The sequence below is a fragment of the Pichia kudriavzevii genome, chromosome 3 (genome assembly GCF_003054445.1).
Source record: "Pichia kudriavzevii chromosome 3, complete sequence".
Classification (NCBI taxonomy): domain Eukaryota; kingdom Fungi; phylum Ascomycota; class Pichiomycetes; order Pichiales; family Pichiaceae; genus Pichia; species Pichia kudriavzevii.
Window position 1 is genome coordinate 2,448,964 of NC_042508.1, and position 24,265 is coordinate 2,473,228.

At 41.2% G+C, this 24,265-nt stretch overlaps 12 protein-coding genes across 12 annotated transcripts; 5 read left to right on the top strand and 7 right to left on the bottom strand.

Moving 5' to 3' along the window:
- Positions 1-30: 30 nt before the first annotated feature.
- Positions 31-534, bottom strand: C5L36_0C11320 (uncharacterized protein; the record flags this gene model as incomplete). Its single annotated transcript, XM_029466844.1, has 1 exon — positions 31-534. The coding sequence occupies one exon, from the start codon at positions 532-534 to the stop codon at positions 31-33; it is 504 nt and encodes a 167-aa protein (XP_029322704.1).
- Positions 535-922: 388 nt separating this feature from the next.
- Positions 923-2,260, bottom strand: C5L36_0C11330 (uncharacterized protein; the record flags this gene model as incomplete). Its single annotated transcript, XM_029466845.1, has 1 exon — positions 923-2,260. One exon carries the CDS (start codon positions 2,258-2,260, stop codon positions 923-925), a length of 1,338 nt encoding a protein of 445 aa, XP_029322705.1.
- A 383-nt stretch (positions 2,261-2,643) lies between these two features.
- C5L36_0C11340 (uncharacterized protein) lies at positions 2,644-4,845 on the top strand (the record flags this gene model as incomplete). Its single annotated transcript, XM_029466846.1, has 1 exon — positions 2,644-4,845. One exon carries the CDS (start codon positions 2,644-2,646, stop codon positions 4,843-4,845), a length of 2,202 nt encoding a protein of 733 aa, XP_029322706.1.
- A 201-nt stretch (positions 4,846-5,046) lies between these two features.
- Positions 5,047-5,346, bottom strand: C5L36_0C11350 (uncharacterized protein; the record flags this gene model as incomplete). Its single annotated transcript, XM_029466847.1, has 1 exon — positions 5,047-5,346. One exon carries the CDS (start codon positions 5,344-5,346, stop codon positions 5,047-5,049), a length of 300 nt encoding a protein of 99 aa, XP_029322707.1.
- A 327-nt stretch (positions 5,347-5,673) lies between these two features.
- C5L36_0C11360 (uncharacterized protein) lies at positions 5,674-7,644 on the top strand (the record flags this gene model as incomplete). Its single annotated transcript, XM_029466848.1, has 1 exon — positions 5,674-7,644. One exon carries the CDS (start codon positions 5,674-5,676, stop codon positions 7,642-7,644), a length of 1,971 nt encoding a protein of 656 aa, XP_029322708.1.
- Positions 7,645-8,946: 1,302 nt separating this feature from the next.
- C5L36_0C11370 (uncharacterized protein) lies at positions 8,947-10,263 on the bottom strand (the record flags this gene model as incomplete). Its single annotated transcript, XM_029466849.1, has 1 exon — positions 8,947-10,263. One exon carries the CDS (start codon positions 10,261-10,263, stop codon positions 8,947-8,949), a length of 1,317 nt encoding a protein of 438 aa, XP_029322709.1.
- Positions 10,264-11,010: 747 nt separating this feature from the next.
- Positions 11,011-11,676, bottom strand: C5L36_0C11380 (uncharacterized protein; the record flags this gene model as incomplete). Its single annotated transcript, XM_029466850.1, has 1 exon — positions 11,011-11,676. The coding sequence occupies one exon, from the start codon at positions 11,674-11,676 to the stop codon at positions 11,011-11,013; it is 666 nt and encodes a 221-aa protein (XP_029322710.1).
- A 1,197-nt stretch (positions 11,677-12,873) lies between these two features.
- C5L36_0C11390 (uncharacterized protein) lies at positions 12,874-14,214 on the top strand (the record flags this gene model as incomplete). Its single annotated transcript, XM_029466851.1, has 1 exon — positions 12,874-14,214. One exon carries the CDS (start codon positions 12,874-12,876, stop codon positions 14,212-14,214), a length of 1,341 nt encoding a protein of 446 aa, XP_029322711.1.
- A 398-nt stretch (positions 14,215-14,612) lies between these two features.
- Positions 14,613-15,881, bottom strand: C5L36_0C11400 (uncharacterized protein; the record flags this gene model as incomplete). The annotated part of the gene is made up of 1 exon (XM_029466852.1): positions 14,613-15,881. One exon carries the CDS (start codon positions 15,879-15,881, stop codon positions 14,613-14,615), a length of 1,269 nt encoding a protein of 422 aa, XP_029322712.1.
- Positions 15,882-16,355: 474 nt separating this feature from the next.
- Positions 16,356-19,736, top strand: C5L36_0C11410 (uncharacterized protein; the record flags this gene model as incomplete). Its single annotated transcript, XM_029466853.1, has 1 exon — positions 16,356-19,736. One exon carries the CDS (start codon positions 16,356-16,358, stop codon positions 19,734-19,736), a length of 3,381 nt encoding a protein of 1,126 aa, XP_029322713.1.
- A 485-nt stretch (positions 19,737-20,221) lies between these two features.
- C5L36_0C11420 (uncharacterized protein) lies at positions 20,222-21,496 on the top strand (the record flags this gene model as incomplete). The annotated part of the gene is made up of 1 exon (XM_029466854.1): positions 20,222-21,496. The coding sequence occupies one exon, from the start codon at positions 20,222-20,224 to the stop codon at positions 21,494-21,496; it is 1,275 nt and encodes a 424-aa protein (XP_029322714.1).
- A 234-nt stretch (positions 21,497-21,730) lies between these two features.
- C5L36_0C11430 (uncharacterized protein) lies at positions 21,731-22,513 on the bottom strand (the record flags this gene model as incomplete). The annotated part of the gene is made up of 1 exon (XM_029466855.1): positions 21,731-22,513. One exon carries the CDS (start codon positions 22,511-22,513, stop codon positions 21,731-21,733), a length of 783 nt encoding a protein of 260 aa, XP_029322715.1.
- Between the last annotated feature and the right edge of the window lie 1,752 nt (positions 22,514-24,265).

The following is a 24,265-nucleotide window of genomic DNA, read 5'->3' on the forward strand; positions in this document are numbered from 1 at the left end:
TATACATGGACATTATTCTGTAATATAAAGTTAATATCCGTATTTCCAAATATCCTTTTGGTACCCTTGGGTTAATGATGGGTCATCGCCGTAATCTTCTTGCCATTTCGCAAATCCACCACGTAGTATTGTGATTCGTAAATTAAGGATGAATTCTTTTTCCTGTTCGTCTTGGGAAGTTTCAAGTAGTTCATTACAATATCTCATGAATTTCATTGCACTACTAGGACCCCTAACTTGACTTAACATGCAATGAAACACCACACAAGTACCGTGCGTGTCTCTAAGGTAGCTCAACAACTTCGACATGGTTTGACCACTCGATGCATCTTTGAATTTACCTGCCGGTATATGCTTGGAATTGATTATATGACCTCCAATGTGATCGTTATCTCTTACATCAACAACTTGAAACTTTTCGCCCAAGTTGGTCTGTCCTTGCTGTATCCATTTTTTAAGTGTCGATCGTTCAATATAGTTTATATCAGCCACCGTCAGTGATTTCGATGAGGTAGTCATCAAACGATTGATCATTAGCACAACTGCGTTTTAGAAGGACGAGCTAATTCTTGCTCTGCTATGAAAGCCGAGGAGATGCATAACAGGCTTGAACATAAAACAGAAGACGAAAATTAAGGAAGATCGTAGAAAACCAAAAAAAAACTGTTGCTGTTAAATGATGTGCGAGCAAGTAATTCATGACGAAACCCAACTTGGTCATTTAATTCTCATAATTTGAGGTCTATACAGCATAATCTATGAGCAGGAGATGCAAAGTACATTAATGGGCGAAAAATGAAAAGAAATAGAAGGAAAATCAATGAAAGGAAAGGAAATATAGAAGAAAAACAAAGAAGAACAAAAAGACATTAAGTATGATGAATTTAACAAGTTGATATTGAAGCTTAAATGAATTATTAGTTCACGTAGTTTTGTTTGTGCCCTTCCTTGGTGTTTTTTTGGGAGTTTTCTTTGGTGTGTTAGAAGCAGATGTTTTATTGGATAGCTTCCTTGGGGTTCTAATAGCTCTTACTTTCCTATTCGTCGGAGTTTGGGGTTCATCTTTCACCGTCAGATTTATAGCCTTAGAAGGTTTTGGAGTTGTTGAACGAGATGAAATAGGAGTATCAACTTCATCGGTTGAATCTGCTTCTGATTGTAAACCAACCCAATCCATGAAATTATTGATTAAAGATTTCTTCGAATCGGATCTACTCAACCCATTGGCATTATATTTCGAGGCAAACCTGTCAGCAGGGGATTTACCTGGAATTGTTTTACCATTTTTGATTAATGACTCTCTAACTAATACATATAGGTCTTTGGTTGTGTGTTTAATATTATCATTTGCTTCTTTCCAAGAAGATTTGAAATCATTGATATGTTTCTTCATCTCCAATTCGTTTTTCTTTAGCCAGGAGACATTGAGTTCTTGTCTGGTTGCACCTCTAGCAAAGTTTCTCATTAGATACTTATCGTAGTCTCTGATAATTTTAGTTATGATATCTGAGGTTGAGATACCCTCTGTTCTTTGTGTTGCAACAAACATCCCTGCCTCTTTCATTGGTTTATAGATGTCGTCAATACCATCGGCCACATAAGGTAGATCATCATGAGCACAGTAGTCTATCTTATGATCTTTTAAAAACTTCATATCTAAAATCCAAGGTGCATCTTCAATGACCTCATCAACCCACTTACAATGTCTAACAGTTTCATACCTTTGTTTGTCGGTTAGGACAGTCAATCCTTTCCGTTTGTGAGTTTCCTCGTCATTTGGAATACCAATAACTAGCTCGACATTTGGAAACGCTTTCTTACATTGCTCCAACTGTCTCATGTGGCCCAGGTGGAACAAATCGAAAACCCCGTCCGCATAAATACGAATTGGCCTATCTTCTGGTGGTGGATTTAGTTTATAGCCCTTTGGCCTCCATTTCCTGTCTTGAGGTTTTAAAAGGGAATCATACTCCTTTTCCTTCTTGATGAACGACTCTTCCCTTTCTCTCTGGACTTTTTCCTCCTCGACGGTATTGTGCTTGACTCTTTTGTGACTTGGTTCATCTGAATCCTCACTGATTGGAACAGAGACAGACCTAGACTCTTGGCTCACGTTTCCGTTGGCGTTTTCGTCCTCACCTTCGTCTCTTAATCTCTTGTGTCTGCGAAAGCCTCCAAATAAAGTCTCACTTAAAGTTCTTGTCAGTGAATATGGACGTTCGTTGTTACCCTTGCTGGTACTCTTGTTGTCGTCTTCCATTCTATGAATATCCTAGCTGTATTGCTGCAGTATGCCTGTGTCTCCTTAGAAAGGGCAATTGGGGGATGGTCGTAATGGTGATGGTGAGGTAACAATGTAGCTCTCGTAGGGCACGCAATGGCAAAGCGGTATATGTATCCATCTAGTGGTGCCAATAAGCCAACCAGCGTGTATAAGGGATAAGGATGGAGTCGGAAAAAAAAAATAGTGTTTGAGAAGGAGACAAGGAGAAGAACGGTGAGGAACAGAGAGAGCGGATTATTGCGTTTGAGCAAGAAAACCAGAGAAAGAAAAGCCAGAATATTCACGTACATTGATCTCCATATACATTGAGTCAGTGAGCAATTGCTTGGAGGGTAGAGGCAGAGCAAGGAGAGGCAAGGATGACAGACTACCAAATAGCCAAGAATCTGGGGTTTATGTTTGAGAATGCCACCCGGACATGGGGGAAATTTGATCCAAAGAACGTGACATTACCACCATCAATCACCTCATTTATAAATTCCAACTATTACAATGTGGAAACTGAATTCAGCATGAAGGAGATTATCAAAGGTTTAGAATCGGGGAACGATTCGGAGAAATATGCAATATTAAAGCATTTGGTCCATAAGATAGATAAGGGTGATGAGGATGACAGTGGCAATGGGAGCGTTGAGAATGAGATCATTTCTATATTCCCCAATATTATTAACAATATAAACACCGAAAACCTGAAGATTAAGAGGTTGGTTTATATGATCCTATTGAAATATAACCACTTACAGCCCGATGTCTCACTACTATCCATCAATGCAATTCAGAAATCTCTTAATGACCAGAACTGTATAAATAGGTCGCTGGCTATCAGATGCTTAAGTGGTATCAAGATACCAGCAATTCTTCCGATACTGCTGTTATCATTAGGTAAGATGGTCAAAGATTCGTCTCCACTGGTAAGAAGTTCATGTGCTGTATCTATACTAAAGTGCATTCGGTTGGACCTTGAATTCAACAAGGACGGAGATGTCGCTTGTAGAGATTATATTCGTGATGGTCTGGCTGATTCCGAGTCTGTAATATACCAACTAAGCACGTATCTGGACATTCTATTGTGTGACAATGATGCCAAAGTTTTAAGTGTATCGATTGAAATATACTATGAAGTGTTCAATGGATTCTACGATCTACTACACAATAAAGTCGGGAATATAATCAGCCACTTGAAGGAGTTAGACAGCTTTGCCATTGTGAACATATTGGATATTCTGACGGAATACATACAGTTGTTTTACTCCAAATTTGACAGAATTGATGAATCGCCAAATGAGATAAAGAAACTGTATGACCAATTAGAGGACCTGGTTAAATATGAAATGAATGCCAATGTTATACTTTCGATCATCCGGATTATGACAGCGGTGTTTCGGAACAACCTACCTAACATGAACAAGATCGCCATGAAGCTGATCCAGAGGGATTATGATGCCGCCATCAATGAAGAATCGAAGATCTTATATGGCTTAGAATGTATTGAATATTTAATTGACGAGGGGCACATTGAAATCAGAGACTCTCAATTATCGCATTTTTATCCGTTAGTGAAAGACCCTATCACTATATTTGAGGGCAAGGTTCGGATATTATACAAAGTCGTGAAGGATACCAACTATCAAAAAATAATTGGCGAATTGGAAGACCTGATCTGCATGTCAACAAACGAGAGGAAAACCAAACTTGCAATCAAGTATTTGAACAAGTTGATAACTCCGCAATATGGCGATTTGATCATACGGTTCTACCTGGGACATTTAAAGGAAAACGAGGAATACACCAATGGGTTGATCAACTATATCCAGCAGGACATTGCAGGCCATGTGGACCTATTGATCAAGTTGGTTGGCGAGCTCTTTGAGTTTAATGATGACATTAAGGCGTCTATTATCTGGTTATTGGGTGAATTTGTCATGAATGTCGATGAATACGAGCAGAATGAGAAGGTGACTACATTGAAGAATTACTTGGGGAATCTCTCTATTCGCCTGATCAGTGCCTTCAAGGGTTACCCTTGCAGGCTTAAGGTTGGTATCTTGAACTTTGTTTCGAAGCTGCAGATCCACAACATTGTCAAGGATGAAGGTGGGTATCTCGAGAGTGATTTGTTTCGGGTGTATACATATTTAGTTGAGCTCTGTGAGGTTGACGTGTCGATTAAAGTCCGGGAGGCAGTGAGGCAGTGGAAGTTTTTGCTTCCCTTCAGGAGTGGCTACTATGAGAACGAGAGGAAGCTCAAGAACATGCAGCTCTCTGTGTTGATGTACCAGACGGAGAAGCGGTTCCAGATGGCGGGTGTGGAGGCCGAGAGCCATGTGAAGAAGTACATGCAGACCACTTCTGATCGGTTGGATCCGGAGTACCTTGCGTATTATGAGGAGTTGAGGAGCAGTGGATTTGAGCTGAGAGACTACGGAAGATACACCAGCAGTTATACATCTGGTGGAGCCAAGGAGAGCACGGGAATGGCCAGCGCCACGACCAAGAGACACGTTGTTGCTGACAGGCCAAAGTACCAGTTGCAGTCGCTTGAAGACTTTCTAGGCTCATGAGAGGAGGGCAGTGTATATTGGCGTGTCTTGGTGCATGTTGTACATCTGTATGTATATTATGTACAGGATATAACCGATATATATATATATATACATATATATATATGTATATATTATGAAGATGTATATGTATAGGAATATATACGTATTAGCATACATGGATCTATATGTTCATTTGCCATTTGAAGCTGGACAATGCTGCTACTTTTGGTTGATTCTGGAAACGTAAGCCTGGGAGATGATGTTCCAGGACCTCATGAACTTCCCCGTGCAGTCGGTAACGCACTTTTCGTTGTCCTTGGAGAAGGATGCTGTCGGGAGAGAGATACACCTCTCGAAGCAGTTGTCCGAGAGAGAGTTCACAAGGGCAGTTGCGTAGTTAGTTGCGATTTCTTGCGAGATATCAGATTTGATTTGGCTGACAATTTGGGCTTGATCTGGCGACAGCTGTGGTTGCTGCTGCGCCTGTTCCTTTTTACCGCCCAGACCTAGAAACGACATTATAGACTTTGGTATGAGAGTGGATGGTTGATGAGAGTCTGCTTAGGAGGGTCACCAAGAGACACAAAGAAATACCAAATGAAGGTCTACAAATACATTTAAAACGGTGCATGAATTGGCCCAACTGAGACGTGAGAGACGAGAAAAGCGACGCGAGGAGCAACGGCGAATGTGTTAGAGTGTGAGAATGTTAGAGTGTGAGAATGTTAGAGTGTGAAATTTTTCAGGTTGAAACCGTTGTGCAATATCAGCAAGGGGAGTTGGGGGGTGTCCACTACAAATCTATTTGAGTCACCAAGACGTTTAAACAGGATATTTGTACCGGACATGTTGAGAGCAGCAAGAGGATGTATTCGGAGAGTGCCTGCCGTACGGGCCGAACAGAAGATGCACGCGGTGCACCTTGTGCATACGATGCAGGTTAAGCGGGAGTATGCGAGCCGGGCAACAAGAAGAGGACACAGGTTGCCGTTGGTGAAGCCAGGGGGCGGTCTGACAAGGGAGAAGTTTGCCGGCGGTACTGGCAAGGCCGGAACCAAAGTAGGTGCCAAGGATCAGAGTGTCAAGAACAACAATATTATCAGCTCCGTCATGAACGAGAAGTTATTGCGGGAGTTCCCCAACTGGTTGGAGAAGCTTAACGAAGGTGTTACAGAGCCATTGGATGTATCTGAGAGAGTCAAGGATTTCGCTGGACGGCTCGTGGAGAGTGGACGGGCAGCGCTGGATTCAGGAGAGAAGTTAAGTCGGAGTAAGAAGGAGTATCTTATTAGGGAGATGCGGCGGTACCATTATATGCGGAAGGAGGATCTTCCAGGTGACGTTTACAATGTTATTGAGAAATGTGAGAAAGTGCAAGATTGGGAAGGGATGTTAAAAGTGTACGATGCCTATTTTGGGATGTTAGTGAAGGTTCCATTGGTCAAGTTCACCGAGAAGCGGGACGAGATTTGTCGAGAGATGCAAGAAGAGTTTAGAGATGGAGTTTCCTTTGAAGAAGAGCTAAATGGTGACAATGATGACAATGGAGACAATGGAGACAATGGTGGCAATGGTGACAATGGAGACAATGGACGTAGACTCTATGAGGCGATTGAGAAGGGATGGTATAAATTGGACAAGCCTCGAAATCTCAACCTTTGGGGGCAGGGCCAATACCAACTAGTATTGCACAAGATTGATAAGGAGATGGACAAGTTTAACAGTAGTTTTATTGATGATTTTTTCAAGGATCTCCTCAACAGCGAAATTGGGGTTGAATATGAGGAGATGAGGATCCTTCTCAAAGGGATCCTACGTAGGAGACGGATGGATGTCATGCTCTACGAAGGTGTTGTTGCAGACATGGGCCAGATGGGGATGAAGATGACCCCTGAGATGTTCCTCATGGTAATGGAGGCCAGTATTCAAGACGGGGAGAAGGAGCTAACCGAGAGGGTCTTACATGATTATGCTGCATATAGGTACCTCCCCGAGAGACGTATGGCGAGAATGATGATGAGACACTACAGTTATTGTGGAGACGTTGGGAAAGTCCTCCAGAGCATCGACATGTTAGTTGAGGACGCCGTTGGTTCTCAGACAGGGGTCTTTGAGGAGGATCTCAAAGAGGTTGTAGACAGTCTAGTACGTATTGGGTTTAGGGAAGAGGCTATTGAGGTTATCAAGGCGCTCATTGTTGTTCAAGAGCTCGGTGAGGTATGCGAGGACATTTCCATAGCCGATGCGGGGGGGGATGGATTTGAAGGGGGGCGTGGAGCAACATCTGTGGAAGATATTTATCGGGGTCCCCTCAACCTTGAGCACGAGCACGTGACTGTGTCCATATTAGGGAGTAGTGGCCACGATTCGGAGTTATTACGGGTTAGTGTTGAGCCTGGTGCTGTGGCACATGCTGTTGTTGCCACCAGTGCGACGGCTATGGAGGCACATATGTGGTTAAAGGATATACGGATAGTCAGTCAGGAGATGGCACAGTTCTACATCACGTTGGTATTGTCGGAGAGCAGATCAAATGACAAAACTTACCATGAAGACGGCAATGTTCAGTGCGTTGACGAGTTTGCACGGTTTCAGGAACTCGTGAAACGGATACTCGAGGAGATGCCAATAGGCGAATTAGAGAAGGTTTTATCAAATGAGGAGACTGTAGTGCAATTGGCCGAATTGGCAGTTACTGTCAATGCCGGTATTGATAATAATGAAAATGTGGACATTTATCATCGACTAGTACAAGGTGAAAATGTGGCATATAAAATCCACGCTTTATTAGATGCAGCCGCTATCTCCGTCGAGTGACAGGGCCTTCAATGAGGAACTCCGTTGTCTCTAACCGCTGATGGTGTATGAGAATGGTTTTATTTTTACTTTTATTTTTATTTTTTTCGTTCCACACTGTTTGCTCACTGTGGTGGTTGTTAGAACCGGTTTAACCAGTGGCGGGTTTAGTGGGTGTATCGGAGATTGGGCGCCGCTTCGTGGAAAAGTGTGGAACTTGGTCATCGGTTCGAGAAGCCCCGCGGACACGCCGAATACGGCAATCTCGCATAAAAGTTGGTCATTTTGGGGGGGAGGGGGAGCGCAATGACTAACACGGTCCGGCAAACACCTGGTGGGTTACTCATTCTGCATTTGGACAATGTGGTGGTTGTGGTTGTGGTTTGGTGTGGTGGATTTATGTGTGTATAGTGTAGTGTGTGAGTAAATGTTCAATTTGTGTGAGTAAATGTGTAATTTGTATTTGCACATATATATATTGGAGACATGCCCACTTTTCCAATGGTTGTGTATCCCGTATCAGGGGTACTTTTACAGAATCTCTTTGCACACAAACGGCTTTCACCACCACTATTGCATCTAGTGCTAGTATATCCATCGCAATTGATACAGCTTTTATAAACCATACAGCTCTTATAATTGATACAGCTCTTATAACACATACAGCTCTTATAACACATACAACTACAATGACCGACGAACTCTTTGACCTGGAAATTGAAACTTCCATTGCCCTCCCACAGCTGGTCCATGACCCCCTCTCGGACTCTGAGTCCGACTTTGAAGACGATATCCAACCACTAACCCTCCGCTTCCCAAAGAGACTCTCCTTTGACTCCCCAGTCTACGCAAAGGTGCCCGCTTCAACTTGCTCCGTCCCAGAACAAAACTACCTCCTCTGGCTAGCATCAAACAAATAGCTCCATTCACTCTTGTGCTCTCTCGTTCTTCTTTGCTAATCGTCTTCAGGGTCTCCCCAGCTACTGGTGTCCCGTGCAGTCTCCACTACGCTCTGCATCAGAGTCACCCTTATATTTATTTATCTTGTTCTCCTTATATACATGAACCGAGATACTCTCATATACATATAGGCATATATACATATATACTCTTCAATATTATACCCCACAACCAAAAAAGTGAAAAAAAAAAGTGAAAAAAAAAAACCTCTCCGCCTTTTTTTTTTAGTGTATAATTTTTCTCGGCTTTTTTTTTCTTTGTTTTTGGGGGAAAAACACGTGAAATTTCTCCCTCCACTTTTTTTTTCTCCTTATTTGTCCCTCTTGCCGCGGCAAATCCCTGAATCTCTTCGCCTTTTCCTATTTAGGCAATTATTCGCAAACTGACTATCCCGTCATTGACTTTCCCCTCGGGTTTATTCACCTCCCCATCTTGTGCCTCCACAGCCTTACGGTGTCGTAACTCCCATGGAATAACAAACAACATCGTTGCCAACATGCACCACGTAGTAATGGCTATAACGGCAAACCCATAGATGCAACTCAACACCCGGAACCCACTGATCCCACTGACCACCCAAACTTCACGACTTGACAACGCTATTGTGGCAAAGGGGAACGTCGCCGCCCACATTGTCGGTGTCCAGTAGACCAACTCAAAATCGAGCCATTTGAGTAACCGGTCTCCGCGCATATTAACTTCAAGCTTGTCCCGCATATGCGGAGACGGCCATCCAATGTACACGTAAAAGACACTCAAACACCCCCACACGGTGAAGAGAACACCAAGGGCGAGGAGAGAAATGGAGAGAATTGCCCCCAATGCAACACCAACATCACGAACGACGTCGATGACATTGTAGTAATTGCATATGTTTTGGGAATTGACAAGGATGGCGATTCCACCCTGTCCCATAATTCCAATGGGGATAAACATGGTGAAGGAGGCGCCATTTTTCGGGATTCCAAAATTGAAGAACCTCGTGAATAAGACACTAATGGCAACAAAGGAGGAGAAGATGGCCACAATTAAGAGCATCGTTGTTATAATCATCATGGCCAGTTGGTACTCTCTAGGGAGGATTTCTGTGATTTGGGTTCCGCTGGCACTGGTGACTGTGCATGTCACCAAGGGTAACATAATGCTAGGGTTGATCTTGACGAATACTTGTTTTCCCTGATGGCGGAACTCCTTGCTTGTCGAACTGGAAAATATAAAGAAAAACACAATTAAAGTATTGGAAATGGCCTGTACAAAGTTGAGCCACCAAATTGACCACACGAATTTCCACCAGTTGGGCCTTAATAAGTACATCATATTCACTATGGTTGTAATAGACATTGAGCTTGCTCCAAGAAAGACATTCTTTGTACCGTCATGGACAAACTCCCAAAACGTCGTTGGATATCTCTCCGGGTACATTTTCGGGAACACAATGTACTTGAGCAGAAACAACAAGTGGGTTATGGCAACAACCGCCAAGTTGATGAAGAAGTAGACAAGGCCTACATAGTGGAACCCCCGTCTCACAACTTCAATGGGGAAAGTGTAGAGCACGTTGGACGTGATTCCTATACCCATTCCTGCTACAAAATGGATTGCTTGGAAATTCTCCACGAGTCCATGGACTACTTCTGTGGCCGCTTCTCTTGTACTGCGACACTGTTTCAGTTTGTGCATTGTCTCTGTATACTAATGGTAGACCCCCCCAGTGGTCTTTACGTTAGTTGCTCGCTTCAGTGTATGTACAACTGAAATTATTATTTGAAGCCGATGCGTATAGATCATGTGCAATTTGTAATTGGTATGGCGCACAGATCTCCCCCTTATAAGCTCCTCCCCTCTAGCTATAGTGTGTGTCTATGTATGTGGCGGGAGAAGTATGGAACAACCAAAAAAAAATTCCATTCCCCGACAAACAAACGGCTAAATCCCGAAGAGGGCGCTTGTTCAACAAAGGGAAGAAGGAAAAAATAAATTTTTTTGGCGGCTGTGGTGCTTCCACACTTTTGACGGGGTTAAGGCCATATATAGCACCCTATAAGGTACAAAAGTCAGAGTGTGGTCACGTGCCGCGAACAGGCCGCGGGCGGTGTTTGCGCGTCGGCACGTGATATTGCCGGGAGTACCGGCGATACCGGCGATACTACGGCGATACTACGGCGATAGTGTGGGGATCGTGCGGGGATATCGGTGTCAATGGTGAGAGTAGAATTAGTAATAATGAATAAAAATAAATACTTGTAAATAAAAGTCAATAATAATTAGTGAAGATAAATAAAGAATAAAACCGAATATCCAATATATATATACATATATATATAGATGCATAAATATCAATTATTTATAAGGAGGGACTTATGAGGATCCATACCCTGCGAAGGAGGGCCATCCTCTACCCTTTCTTATTGGAACACAGTAACTCCGCTACAATTTTGATAAGAGGTTGACGATTTCCAATGTCGGTGTGCTGCTTTCAATGTTGGAAGAAATCACGCCGTCAATGAAGACCGTAGGAGTCATGTGGACACCACGGGTGCGATGGTACCTTGTGAAGTACTTGACATCGCCAGTGACGCCATTCCCCGTGTTGTCGGGAATCGTGCTTCTCCTAATGGAGACAAGCCCCCTGATTTGCTTTAATTGCGTCTCTGTCACTAGGGGGGCAACTTCCTTTAAGACACTCTCGATGATATCCCCCCTAGTCATGTCAATGATCTCGGTGTCATACCAGTGTTCAATGAGATCAAACACCAAGCGTGAGTACTCCCAGAACTTCTCAGGAACCACTTTGGAGAGGGCAATTCCAATCTCGTGTAGAACGGACGATTGGACCCCGTGCCACGGCTGGACGACATGGATGAAGGTGAAGCTAACATTGTCAACTTTGGGGAACACCTCGTCCTGGAACTTCTTGAAGAGTTTGGCCGAGTATGGACAGTTGTAGTCGAGGTACAACTCAACATTTGCCGAGATGTTGACGTTGGTGGTGGTGGCAGTACCTCTTGGGTAGACGTGCGACGCGTAGTAGATGGGTTTGATGCCTGACATTGCCTTGAGATGATGTCTAATGAATGATTTTGTTAGAACCATTTATCAAAACAAAAGAGAAACAAAAGTATAAAACCCCAACTACTTGAAAGAAGAACAAAGTCCGTTAACCATCTCGCCTGCGTGCACCGCCTTCTTTACACATACAACGTAGTACAAGTGCACCCTAACTGCAGTGCATCATAACACATGTTCCATCATATAAGTGACCCTTGCTTCGTAACCCACTCGGTGTCTCTCTCATTGAATTTCCTTCCTCAACCCATCTCAAGTAATGGTCCGGGCCCTAACCCCCTCCATTCTTAGATTAACAAACTCCATCCTCGGGGTTTGATTACACGCACAACCGGCGCATGTGTTGCGCCACGACACCGCCAAAGTGTTGTGCGCTGCTCCTGTTTTTTCCTTTTTTTTTTCCTTCACTTCATCCAGCTCACCCACTATATGTTGCGTCGCGACACCCCCTCTGTTGCACGCCCCCCTTGGTTTACTTTGCCCCCCCCCCCTCGTACGGTTTTCATCGTTCCTCGTTCCCCTCGTTCCCTTCCACGCCCTCGAAAAGAGAGGGGGGAAAATCGTCACCATGAAAGAAAACGCGCCCCAACTGTTTTTCGTTGGGGAAATCACCCAAACTGAATCTGCGCTCGTATAGAAATTGGACCCCCTAATTGGTTTTAAAGTGGCCCCCTAATTGGTTTTAGAGTGGCCCCCCTAATTGGTTTTAAAGTTGCCCAATGTTGGTTTTTTTCTTGTCGTTCAGTTTTAATTTGTTTTTTTTTTTATTTTATTTTTTATTTTTATTTTTATTTTTATTTTTATTTTTATTTTTATTTTTATTTTTATTTTTATTTTTTATTTTTTATTTTTGTTTTTGTTTTTATTTTTGTTTTTATTTTTGACTTTTGGTATTTTTCGGTATTTTTTGGGAAATGTCTAAATATTTTTTTTTTTTTTTCGTGTCTGGTTGTTGAAATTAAAATCAGAATCTCCTGTTTGTGTTTCCAAAATACCCTCCTCGTATAACTGTATAAACGGAATATCTGTGTTCTCTTTGCTATTTCTTTTACCTATTTTCCTTGGTTTGCTCTTGTCTTGTTTCGTTTCGTTTCGTTTCGTTTCGTTTTGTTTTGTTTTGCTTGATCCCCTCCCACTCTTCCCTTCTCTTCATTTGTCTCTTTTATTTGTCTCTCCCTCTCCCTCCTCATACCTCCAGTATTATCCATTCTGCATTGCATCGATATGACTGTCCAAAACGTCGGTATTAAAGCCATCCAATTCTACATTCCAGGCCAATACGTCAACCAAGACGAGCTTGAAACTTTCGATGGCGTCTCAAGCGGGAAATACACCATTGGTTTGGGCCAAACAAAAATGGCCTTTGTTAACGACAGAGAAGACATATATTCCATGTCATTGACTGTGTTGAAGAATTTAATTGACAACTATAATATTGACATCAACAATGTTGGTCGTTTGGAGGTTGGTACTGAAACCTTGTTGGACAAGTCCAAATCCGTCAAGTCGGTTCTTATGCAACTCTTTGGAGACAACACTGATGTCGAAGGTGTCGATAATATCAATGCATGTTATGGTGGTACCTCTGCTGTCATCAACTGTATTGACTGGGTCCAGTCCGACGCATGGGATGGTAGAGATGCCATTGTTGTCTGCGGTGACATTGCCATCTACGAGAAGGGTGCTGCTAGACCTACCGGTGGTGCAGGTACAGTTGCATTGTTGATTGGCCCTAATGCCCCAATTGCCTTTGAACCAGTTAGAGGCTCCTATATGGAACACGCTTACGATTTCTATAAACCAAACTTCACAAGCGAATATCCCGTCGTTGATGGCCATTTCTCATTGGCTTGTTACGTCAAGGCCGTTGATTATTGCTATAAGGCTTATTCGAAAAAGGCAATTGCAAAGAAATTGTCAAATTCTTCCTTGGGGACCGTTGGCTTGGATTTCTTTGATTACAATGCATTCCATGTTCCAACTTGCAAGTTGGTCACTAAATCATATGCAAGATTGTTATATAACGATTTTAGGGAAGATCCAAGTAAATTCCCCGATATCGATCCAACAAAATTCTTGGCTCTGGATTACGAAACTAGCTTGATTGACAAATCAATCGAGAAAACTTTCATGCCTTTGTCAAAGGAAAAATTCAACAAATCAGTGAAACCTTCTCTGGAATTGCCAACTAACGTCGGTAATATGTATACCGGTTCCGTCTGGGGATCTCTATGTTCCCTCCTTTCCGTTGTTGGTAGTGAAGACTTGCAAAACAAGAGAATCGGGTTGTTTTCCTATGGTTCCGGTTTGGCAGCAACCATGCTCTCTGTGAAGGTCATCTCCGATATCACCTCAATCACTGACAAGCTAGATGTCAAACAACGTTTGGATTCGAGAATCTCTAAATCGCCAAAAGAATACGAAGATGCCATTGCTTTAAGAGAAAAGGCCCACCAACAACACTCTTTTGAGCCTCAAGGTTCCATCGATTACATCCCAAAGAACTCCTTCTACTTAACAAAGGTGGACGATAAATTCAGAAGATTCTATGAAATTAAGAACTAGTTGTTTGTATTCTACAATTGTAGTCATACTATTGGAACTACTTCTATTTTACTTTTTTTTTTCTTTCCTTTTTCTCACTCCCTTCCTCTCAAACGGAGAAGATACTGGGGGGAAGGAAAGTTAAACATATCACTTTATTTCTTTGCTGAATTCTTAAGGTTACTACATTAACCCATGTTAATTTGCTTTGTATAATTCCATCCCCCTACCACCTTTTATAAATACTAATTATAAAAAGACAAAAAGGTTCAATAACACCTGAAAACAAATCGCAATATACGTTAAAAGTATCTCGTTTTCGTGTCATTTGTTGTTTTTTTATTTTTGTTTTTCTTTTCAATGGAAAAAGTACATAAAACAAACAGTATACAAAAAGAAAGGAAAAAATGAAAAACTACTTAAGCAAAAATGAAAATAACACCACCAAGGACCATCATAGAAGCACTGGTCCACCACCATAACGAATAGTTGATGCTATCCTTACGAATCGCATTTGTCTTATACCTGTTTTCCAAAGAGCGTTTAATTCGATCTGATAATCCCAACTCCAATCCCAATTCTCTCTTGACTTTGTTTGACACCTCTGTTTCTTTGCTACCCGAAGTTGGGTTCAATGTTATAGTTGGTAGCATTTGAGGAGGATTGTACACTTGGTATAATGGCTGCATGTATTCACCATTGGACTTGATCAAATCAATTCTCCATTTTCCATGGAATGGATCGACATAGACTTGATACGCCTTGAATTTCTCTGGCTGGTAGTATCTCGAGTATAACGATATGCCATCATCTGAACATGGCTGACTTAATAGTTGCCTACCGTCATCTTTGAAAGGAGTTAACACCAAACTACCGTTGTCAGTCTTCTCGTATGTGCCATGCTGGAACATCAAAATTGCAGTTGCACAAGAATGATTCTTTGGGTTCGCAGAAACTTGGTAAATGGCTTCCTCCCAATATCCGTCTTCTGTGAACGAATAGGAAATTCCCGGTAGCGCAGGCTCAATCAATAGCTCATCGATAGGGTCATAAAATTCCGGCCCTGTGAAGACTGTGTTTGATTTCGAAGACCACGTTCCAACAACAGAATCAGACACTTTCTTTGGATCGATGGCTTCTGCACTTGTAGATGCTTGGCTGGAAGAACTTGAAGACGATTCACTACTGAGAGAACTTGTACCCGTCGTGCCTGTTGTATCTGTTGTTGCTGCTGCCGCTGCCGCTGCAGGTGTAGTAGTTGTATCTGTTGTTGCTGCTGCCGCTGCAGGTGTGGTGGTTGTATCCGTCGTTGCCGCTGCCGCTGCCGCTGCAGGTGTAGTAGTTGTATCTGTTGTTGCTGCTGCCGCTGCCGCTACAGGTGTAGTAGTTGTATCTGTTGTTGCCGCTGCCGCTGCCGCTGCAGGTGTAGTAGTTGTATCTGTTGTTGCTGCTGCCGCTGCCGCTACAGGTGTAGTAGTTGTATCTGTTGTTGCTGCTGCCGCTGCCGCTGCAGGTGTGGTAGTTGTATCCGTCGTTGCTGCTGCCGCTGCCGCTGCAGGTGTGGTGGTTGCATCTGTATTAGCAACTACTGCTGTGGTATCTGTGTCTACCGCTCCCACAGCAGGGTCAACTGCATGGGACACCGCTTGTAATGTTAACAGTAAGTAATAAAGTGACTTAATATGCATCTTGCTCAAACTTAACAAGGGTTAGCTGGTTAACGAGTGTAATATAATTTGATTGGTATCGGTATGTTGTTGTAAGGGGGTTGCTTTTATCTTCAACGCACCAAAATAACTTGTTTCTCTTCTCTTCTAATAAATTAGCCTTAATTTCACACTCACTAAATTCAGTAACAGCTGTAGTCCACTCCTGTATAGTTAAAAGGTGGTCAAACAACGGAATATGTGGTGTGTGTACGTTCAAGAGCAGAGAAAAGGCGTTTTTCACAAAACAAGGATCACGAAGCAAAGAGGCCTCGAAAAAAAACATGGAGACGCTCCAAATTGAGTTTGCCCAAAATAGAAGCAGAAGATCAGTACAAGAGAAAGAGAAAAACAAAAAGAAAAACAAAAAGAAAAACATGCAAATGCAAAAATGACTTCCCATATCAAAAACTCCCCTGTTTATAGAACCATAGAGAGGAATCAAGCTCCAACAAGATGCCAGAAGACGTGACACGTCGTAACAAGCTTGTGCAGTCTTTTTCGGTGCCGAAGGACGTCAGCAGAGAACTCGCCCAAGACGCAGAGGAAGCAACAGATGTGTTTGCAGAACGCAAAAGTGATGGCAGCGTTATAGGAAGCGTTGATGAAAGGAGGGCAACCAAGAGGCAACGTCAGTTCGACGTAATAAAGGAAAAGATGGATCGGTTAGAAGGTAACCAGGCATCGGATGCTCTTGGAGACGACATAACGGGTGGGATTAATGAGAAATCCCTTGAGATACGTCATCGGAGAGATAGAACACCAACAAGAAGAGAAGGAAACGAAAATAGAGATAGGACACCGACCCGCAATGAGATACGAGAGAGTACACCTACCCGCAGTGAGGTACGAGACAGAACACCCTCCGTAGCAGATAAAGATTGCATACGAAGAGGACGAAAGAGGAGGTTATCGGATGGTGAAAATGATGGCGGTCGTGCAGATGATGTTGAAGATACAAAGGAGAGGAGTGGAATGGTTCGCCATGAGACTAAAGACATCCCTATTGTAATGGGTATACCCCTTACTAGAGAAAATTTGGACAGACTACTGCCTCCAAGTTTCAAAATAGTACCGTTTCCAGATGATTATAAACCGTTGGAAAATTTACCACCAGATATATCTAAATTTGAATCATTTGCTTCGACTTCTTCGAAATTATTGGCACTTTCAGATAATTCTTTAGTCGAACAGGAAAAATTTGACCCCAAGCTGATCTACAATCTTCCTGATATGAAAGATCTGCAGACTTTTACTGAGCTAGATTTTAAGATTTTTGGAAAATTAACTACTCTTAAAGCTAAAAATATACCTGCGTTACCACCAGCAGAACAACTGGAAATCAAATGTATGAAGCTTATTCTAAAAATTAAAAACGGTACCACGAATGCAAGGAAATTAGCCATGAGAAGCCTTACTGATTCCTCACCGACATTTGGTCCCGAACTGATATTCAATATCGTCTTACCTTTATTAAGTGATCCACAGTTAGATGAACAGGGAAGGCATTTACTTATTAAGATTATAACTCGAGTAATGTTTAAATTAGGTGACTCAATCAGGCCGTTTACCGAGAAAATCCTAATTGTCACTATGCCTTTACTCAATGACGATAACAGCATGGTGAGAACCGAAGGAAGAGATGTTATTTCCAAATTAACAAAAGTAGTTGGCTTGTATACCATGTTAACTGTGCTTCGCCCGGATCTGAATAATGAAGATGATTACGTTAGGAATATGGTAGCCAAGGCTTTTGCTGTCATTGCTAGCTCCTTAGGTATCCAAACTCTAGTTCCTTTTCTAAAAGCCATCTGTCATTCTAAGAAAGATTGGGTTATTCGCCAAACAGGCTTAAAAATTATACAACAAATCTCGGTTCTTATGGGCTCCGCAGTTCTACCGTATCTCAATCAACTCGTTCGATGTATCATCACGAACCTGGAATACGAGGTTCCTAATATCAGAATTGCAGCAGCCTCCGCTGTAAGTTCTTTAGCTGATGCTTCATTTCCATACGGTTTTGAATCGTTTGAAGTCTTACTAAAACCTCTATGGAAAGGTCTGAAAATTCACAAAGGAAAAGCGTTGGCACAATTCATAAGAGCACTGGGTAATTTGGTTCCGCTAATGAATGCTGAAAACGCTAGTTACTATTCATTTGAGTTGCTCAAAATCATGAGAAGAGAATGCGCCTCTGTTGATGATGACATGAAAAGGGCTATATTGACTATTTTTGAAAAAATATGTAAACCAGACTTAGTTGAAAAACGATTGATTGTGGAAAGTAATATCATTGAGCCCTTCTTCAAAAACTTTTGGGCCAGGAGGATTGCAATGGATAAAAAATTCAAAAATCTGTGTATCAATGCGTGTTACGCCTTATCCTTAACAATTGGCTCGGAAGAAGTGATCCTTTCCATACTACCTTCTTTAAAGGATGAATCAGAACCATTCAGAAGAATGGCTTTGGAAGTCTCTGATAGAGTTTTAGAATCTTTGGGTAGTTTCGATTTGGATGATAAAACAATTACAAGATTACTAAACGGTTTGTTGTACTGTTTTCAACACCAGACTTTGGATAACAAAGCACTCAATTTGATAGTCCTTAACGGATTTGCCAACATTTTGAATAATCTTGGTATCAGATCGAAGGAGCATATTATGCCTATTATTAGTGTTCTTTTATATAGATTGAAGAACAAAGATGTTGGCATCAGAGAGCAAGCGGCCGATTTTATAGCGAGAATATGTGGTGTTTTAAAGATATGCAAAGAAGAAGACTTGCTGATCAGATTAGGCACGATTCTTTATGAATCACTAGGTGAGGTCTATCCTGATGTTTTAGGATCAATTTTGAATGCTTTAAGGTGTGTTATTTTGGCAGTTGAAAAAATTGAACTTTTGAATCCCCCTATTTCACAAATATTGTCAACGTTAACGCCAATCTTGAAAAATAGACATGAGAAGGTTCAGGAAATGAACATACCTTTGATTGGAGATATAGCCATTAGAGCTCAAGAGTATATTAGTCATAAAGAATGGATGAGAATTTCTTTTGAACTGCTAGAAATGCTAAAGGCTTACAAGAAGAGTATTAGAAAAAGTGCCAATAAAACGTTTGGTTTAATTGCTAAGGTTATCGGGCCTGCAGATTTATTGGTTGTGCTTTTGAATAATTTGAAAAACCAAGAACGTCAATTACGTGTTTGTACTGCAGTTGCCCTTGGTATAGTTGCTGATGTTTGTCTCCCATACACTGTTCTTCCCGCATTAATGAACGAATACAGGTATCCTGATAAGAATGTGCAAAATGGTGTTTTGAAGGCGTTGACGTTTATGTTTGAATATATTGGAGAGGTAGGATCTGACTATATCTATGCTTCGACCCCCTTACTATTGGATGCATTGACCGATAGAGATTTAGTGCATAGACAGATTGCATCCAGCGTAGTTACGAATATGGCCTTAGGAAGTTATGGCCAAGGATACGAAGATGCCTTTATCAATTTATTGAACTTGATTTGGCCGAACATATTTGAAACTTCCCCCCATGTTATCACTCAGGTGATGGATTCTATTGACAGTTTAGGTATTGTTCTCGGGAGCGGAATTTTACTAAATTATATATGGATCGGCTTGTTCCATCCTGCTCGTAAAGTTCGTGAGTGTTATTGGAAGGTTTTCAATAACCTTTACATCACCCAAGGCCACACTATGGTTCAGTACTATCCAAGGTTTGAGGAAGTTGGTCCTGAACCGTCATCAATACAAGCAGAAGAAAGTACAAAAGAATCATATACTTCTTTCCTGATTGAGGAGCTTGATTTGTGGATTTAAGCTGCTGTTATCTTTGGCGATTCATTGTAGACTAATTTATCTTTTGGTTGTACAAATGCGAAATTCTGTAACATGTTTCATATTTCATGGTATGTTTCATGTATGTAACCATTTTTGATGTGCTCTGTCTTATTATAGAAAACTATTGGGCCGATCGGCTTAAACCCAGCAGTATCCTCAAGTCATCTGGGATCGAATTGGGCCCGAAGTTTGCACAAATTGTGAAGTATTGCATCTGAATGCCTTTTGCCTCTTCCTTCATTCAGTTCCACGTTTTTATCACCCAAAACATATTTTTAAATTTCAATACTACTACAGAATTTAGGTTATTGAAGACCTAATTCAAATCCAAAGAGTACCTATACGCAGGATAGAGGGATATTGAACAAACAAAGGAAGCAAACGGAGGGGATAGGGAAAACAACAGAAAAGTGCCAGTTGTCAACCTCTAAAATCTTTCTCCTATAAGATACCAAAGGACCAGAATGAACATCGAAGTTGCCCTGCAGAAACAATTTGAGCTTTCCCGGACTCTTAACAATAATGTTAATGTTGCACAGACTGCGTCAAAACAACTTACACTACAGCTAAAGAAAATTAAACAAGATAATCAAGATGCTAACTTGAGATCAATGTCAAATAACAATGCTAACGTAATCAATAATTATAGCTTAAATAGTTATAGAACTTTGAAGGGTCATTTCGATAAAATCTCAAGTTGTGCGTGGTATCCTGATAGCAAGCACCTCATAAGTTCGTCACAAGATGGATATCTACTAGTTTGGGATACAGTAAAAGGACTAAAAAATAACTTGGTTGAATTGGATGACCCGTATGTTATGGGGTGTGACGTAAGCCATGATGGTAAACTGGTTGCAACAGGCGGGTTGGATAACTCATGCATTGTTCACAAGTTAGGCACAGATATAAAGAATGAAAGCAACAATGGTGGTTTGTTGTCAATTTTGCGAGATCATAAAGAATACATATCCGACTTGTCATTTTTGCCTAAATCATCTACACAATTAATCACCTCAAGTGGAGACAAAAGTTGTATTTTATGGGACACTTCAAAAGGAGGATATGTTCGTCATTTTTATGGGCATTTAGGGGATGTCTTATCCTTAAGTGTTAATAAAAATGATATGAACAATTCCAATCCTAATTTATTTGTAACTTCGTCTAGTGATAAATTAGCAATGCTTTGGGATATCAGGGATCCGTTGGCCAGTAGGAAATACTTGGTTAATTCAAAGTTTGACTCGAGTGAAATTGAATTTTTCCCTGATGGTAATTGCTTTGCATGTGGGTGTGATAATGGATCAATCAAGTTTTTCGACATACGTTGTGATGGTGAGCTATCAAACTACGAAATTGATAAGGTTAGGAAACAGATCAACGATTCCAATTTACAAGCTACCATACCAACATATGTTAATTATGACGTTTCGAGCAATAATTCCATTTCAAATACGTTTGATGATCGAAACTCAACTTCAATGAGGTCTTTACACAGTAACATCCAAGCTTCGATAGACAATCCCGGGGTCTTGTCGCTAGACTTCTCTAAAAGTGGAAGGCTGATGTTCACATCATATGCCGAATCGACTTGTATTTTTGTATGGGACACAATAACGGGCGAAATTCTCAATACCTTACAAGGTCATAATGGAGTCGTTAGCAAAGTCAAAATATCTTCCGATGGTTTGGGAGTTGCAACTGCTAGTAGAGATGGAACAGTCAAAATATGGTCTGTTTAGATATTTGTATACGTAAGCAACGTATAAGGAAAACCGGCAAGATCTATAAACCGAACGCTGTTTTTAGTAGCAATTTTATTACTGTTGCGTTAGTTGCGATTTATTCGGTTTTTAGCACTTGGTTGACATAAGGAAAGATTGAAAAGTTGGAAGAAAAAAATATGTATAAATATAAGATACAGAGACTATACTAAGAAACAAAGACAGGGAAATAAAAGCCAGGAAGAATGCTGATCATTCAGCCCTCTTTTTAACATAGTCCCACAAACTTTTCAATAGCGTGTCTGGTAGTGTATATAAGTCCATAGTGAATTCACCATTATCGACGTCGTTTTTAATGTTCATTTCAGGTGTTCTGTTGTCGTTGATCATCTGCACCACGCCTAGCAAATCATCCTCCTTCAACTTGGTCAATAAGTCTGCCATTTTCTCCAAATCGACACCACCCTTATTAGCTGTTGTTTTGGCCCTTTTCACATTCTTGGAGTCCGCTGTACTTTTCCGTTTCTCTGCTGTAGATGCGGCTGCACCATTGGTACTACCACCTGCTGCGGCAGTGTCGGTACCATTTTCAGCGGTTGGATTATTTACATCTGTAATTCCTGGAACGGGGCCTGACTTTGCTAGTTCCTTTAAAAGGTTTGGCTTGGTTGTATTAATGGTGATTGGCTTGTCAATGACATACTTCTCCTTGTAGAAATTCAAATCATGATTGATCTTCTTGTCGCCACCTTTGTCTATCAATGTTAAAGTTATTGGGATATCAAAACCACCCCAACCTTGTTCCATTATAGTGAACGGAGGTTTCTTGAAAACTCTCATGGGATTTGTAAAGGTAGGATGCAACGCATACGTGACCTTGTCAAAAATAGTAGCAGGAACTTCAACTCCCTTGTCGTTCACTAAGGATACACTGATAGACCATTCTCTCATGGGGAAACCTTCCTGAACTGCAGGAATGTCCTTGAGCACGTGCTGGGTGGTGGTGACTCTGACCGTACGCTTAACTTCAACCATATCTCCTGCTCTTAGCTCCACAGATGCTCACAATGTTGGATATGTCCACGATGCTGGCAACAGATGGCCACCCTTGACATGAGATTATAAATCGACGAATCTGGCAAATGTGCACTGGCTGGCCCAAAAGTGTATTTTCTCTTACTGGTTTCATTTTGTTAGCCAGCTTTTTTTTTTCTCAACTTGAACATGTTTTTCCTCGTTTGGCTCGCCTATCTTTTTCCTTTGCGTGTTAGGGAGGAGGAGAATGTCCTTTCATTCTGGTCTCTTCTTTTCGGACTACTTCAAACATGCGGCCTTCTTTGTTGTTACTGCTCCCTTGTTGATACTTCTAACCTATAGAGAAGCTTAGAAGTGTAGCATAGTGGCAATGGAGTAGATTAAGTCTAGTAAACCCAGTAAAACGGTATTTGGACCACACTGGTGGGCCTCCTTGGTGGCAAACGTCTATGCGAATATGAGAAGACCCGTGTATGGAAAAAAGTTTTCCAGCAGTTGCTGAAAGACAGGTCCACTAAACCAATCCAGAGTGGCACTGTGTACCAACTTGTGGCTTTGGGCACTATGAGTATCGGTTATTTCTTTTCTTTGGTCGGCTATATTAAAGATAAAACGTCACCCGCAAGTGAGAGAGAGTTTGAGAGAAGCTTCGGGGGAAGAAGATGATGAACTCGTGCTTATTGCCGTAGTGATAACTCCTGAACCATTTTCCTCCACCTTATTTGCTGCTACAATATTAGATGCAACAGATACAGTGAGGGTATCTGTTTCTGCAGAAGGTCATATTTTGAGGCCAACATCATCGTCAATGCTTTTACTATTCTAAGTAGTTGTTTCTTCTGTTGAGCTTGAGACTACATTAGTATAATTTTGTTGGTTACCACTTTTTTCTAACTCCAAAAAAACCTCCTGTCAATATTTGAACTATCTCTTGCATATTGCTTGATGATGACGCAACTTGAGCAACAGACTCGGCTATTATTAGAAAATGTTGGAAAAAGCCTGACTTTGTGGTTCACCAAAAGCTTTTCAACATCAGTTTCAGTTTTCGTCAAAATTACACTACTAACCTTTTCTATTGAATGCAATGTTTTGGTATTTGTTGGGGGTTTGCTATCGTTGAACTCAATTTTTAACCTTGTAAACGCTACCATTTGATCTGTTATCTTATGTAAGCCAGAAGATGTAAATCCCCTACTATATGTGCCTTCAGTATTAGCAGTCAAACTAGAACTTTATTAACGATATAATAACTGTGAAATAAACTGTGATTGAGTTTATAATGCAAAGTACTGTCTGATCATTAGTAACATAATTAACGTTTTCAGAAGCGGGAAATTTGTCAGGCTTTTCATTCAGTGTCTCATCATTACCGATACTCACAGGTCAAAGCAGGTCTAATAACACTTGCTTGGTATCATCACGGTCAGATCCAGTATACTACATCAGTATAAATATCGCCCAGAAACCCTTTTGAATTTCATTAAAACTATTAGCTGTACACTAAACTTAAACTATATAGCAAAAACTTCAAAGTAAATCAAGCACAAAAGTTTGACAAATTATTGTATAGGTAACTCTAAACTTGTGTATTTACATTGTCTTATCTTAATCTGCCTCTGTGCTTTGGAAGAAATAGCTGCCAAATATGATCTTTCCTCTCCCCGTTCAAAAACGATCACATCAAACTCGCAATAGCAGTTCGATTCATTCAATACTATTCATATAAAAACGCAAAATATATATTTTCTT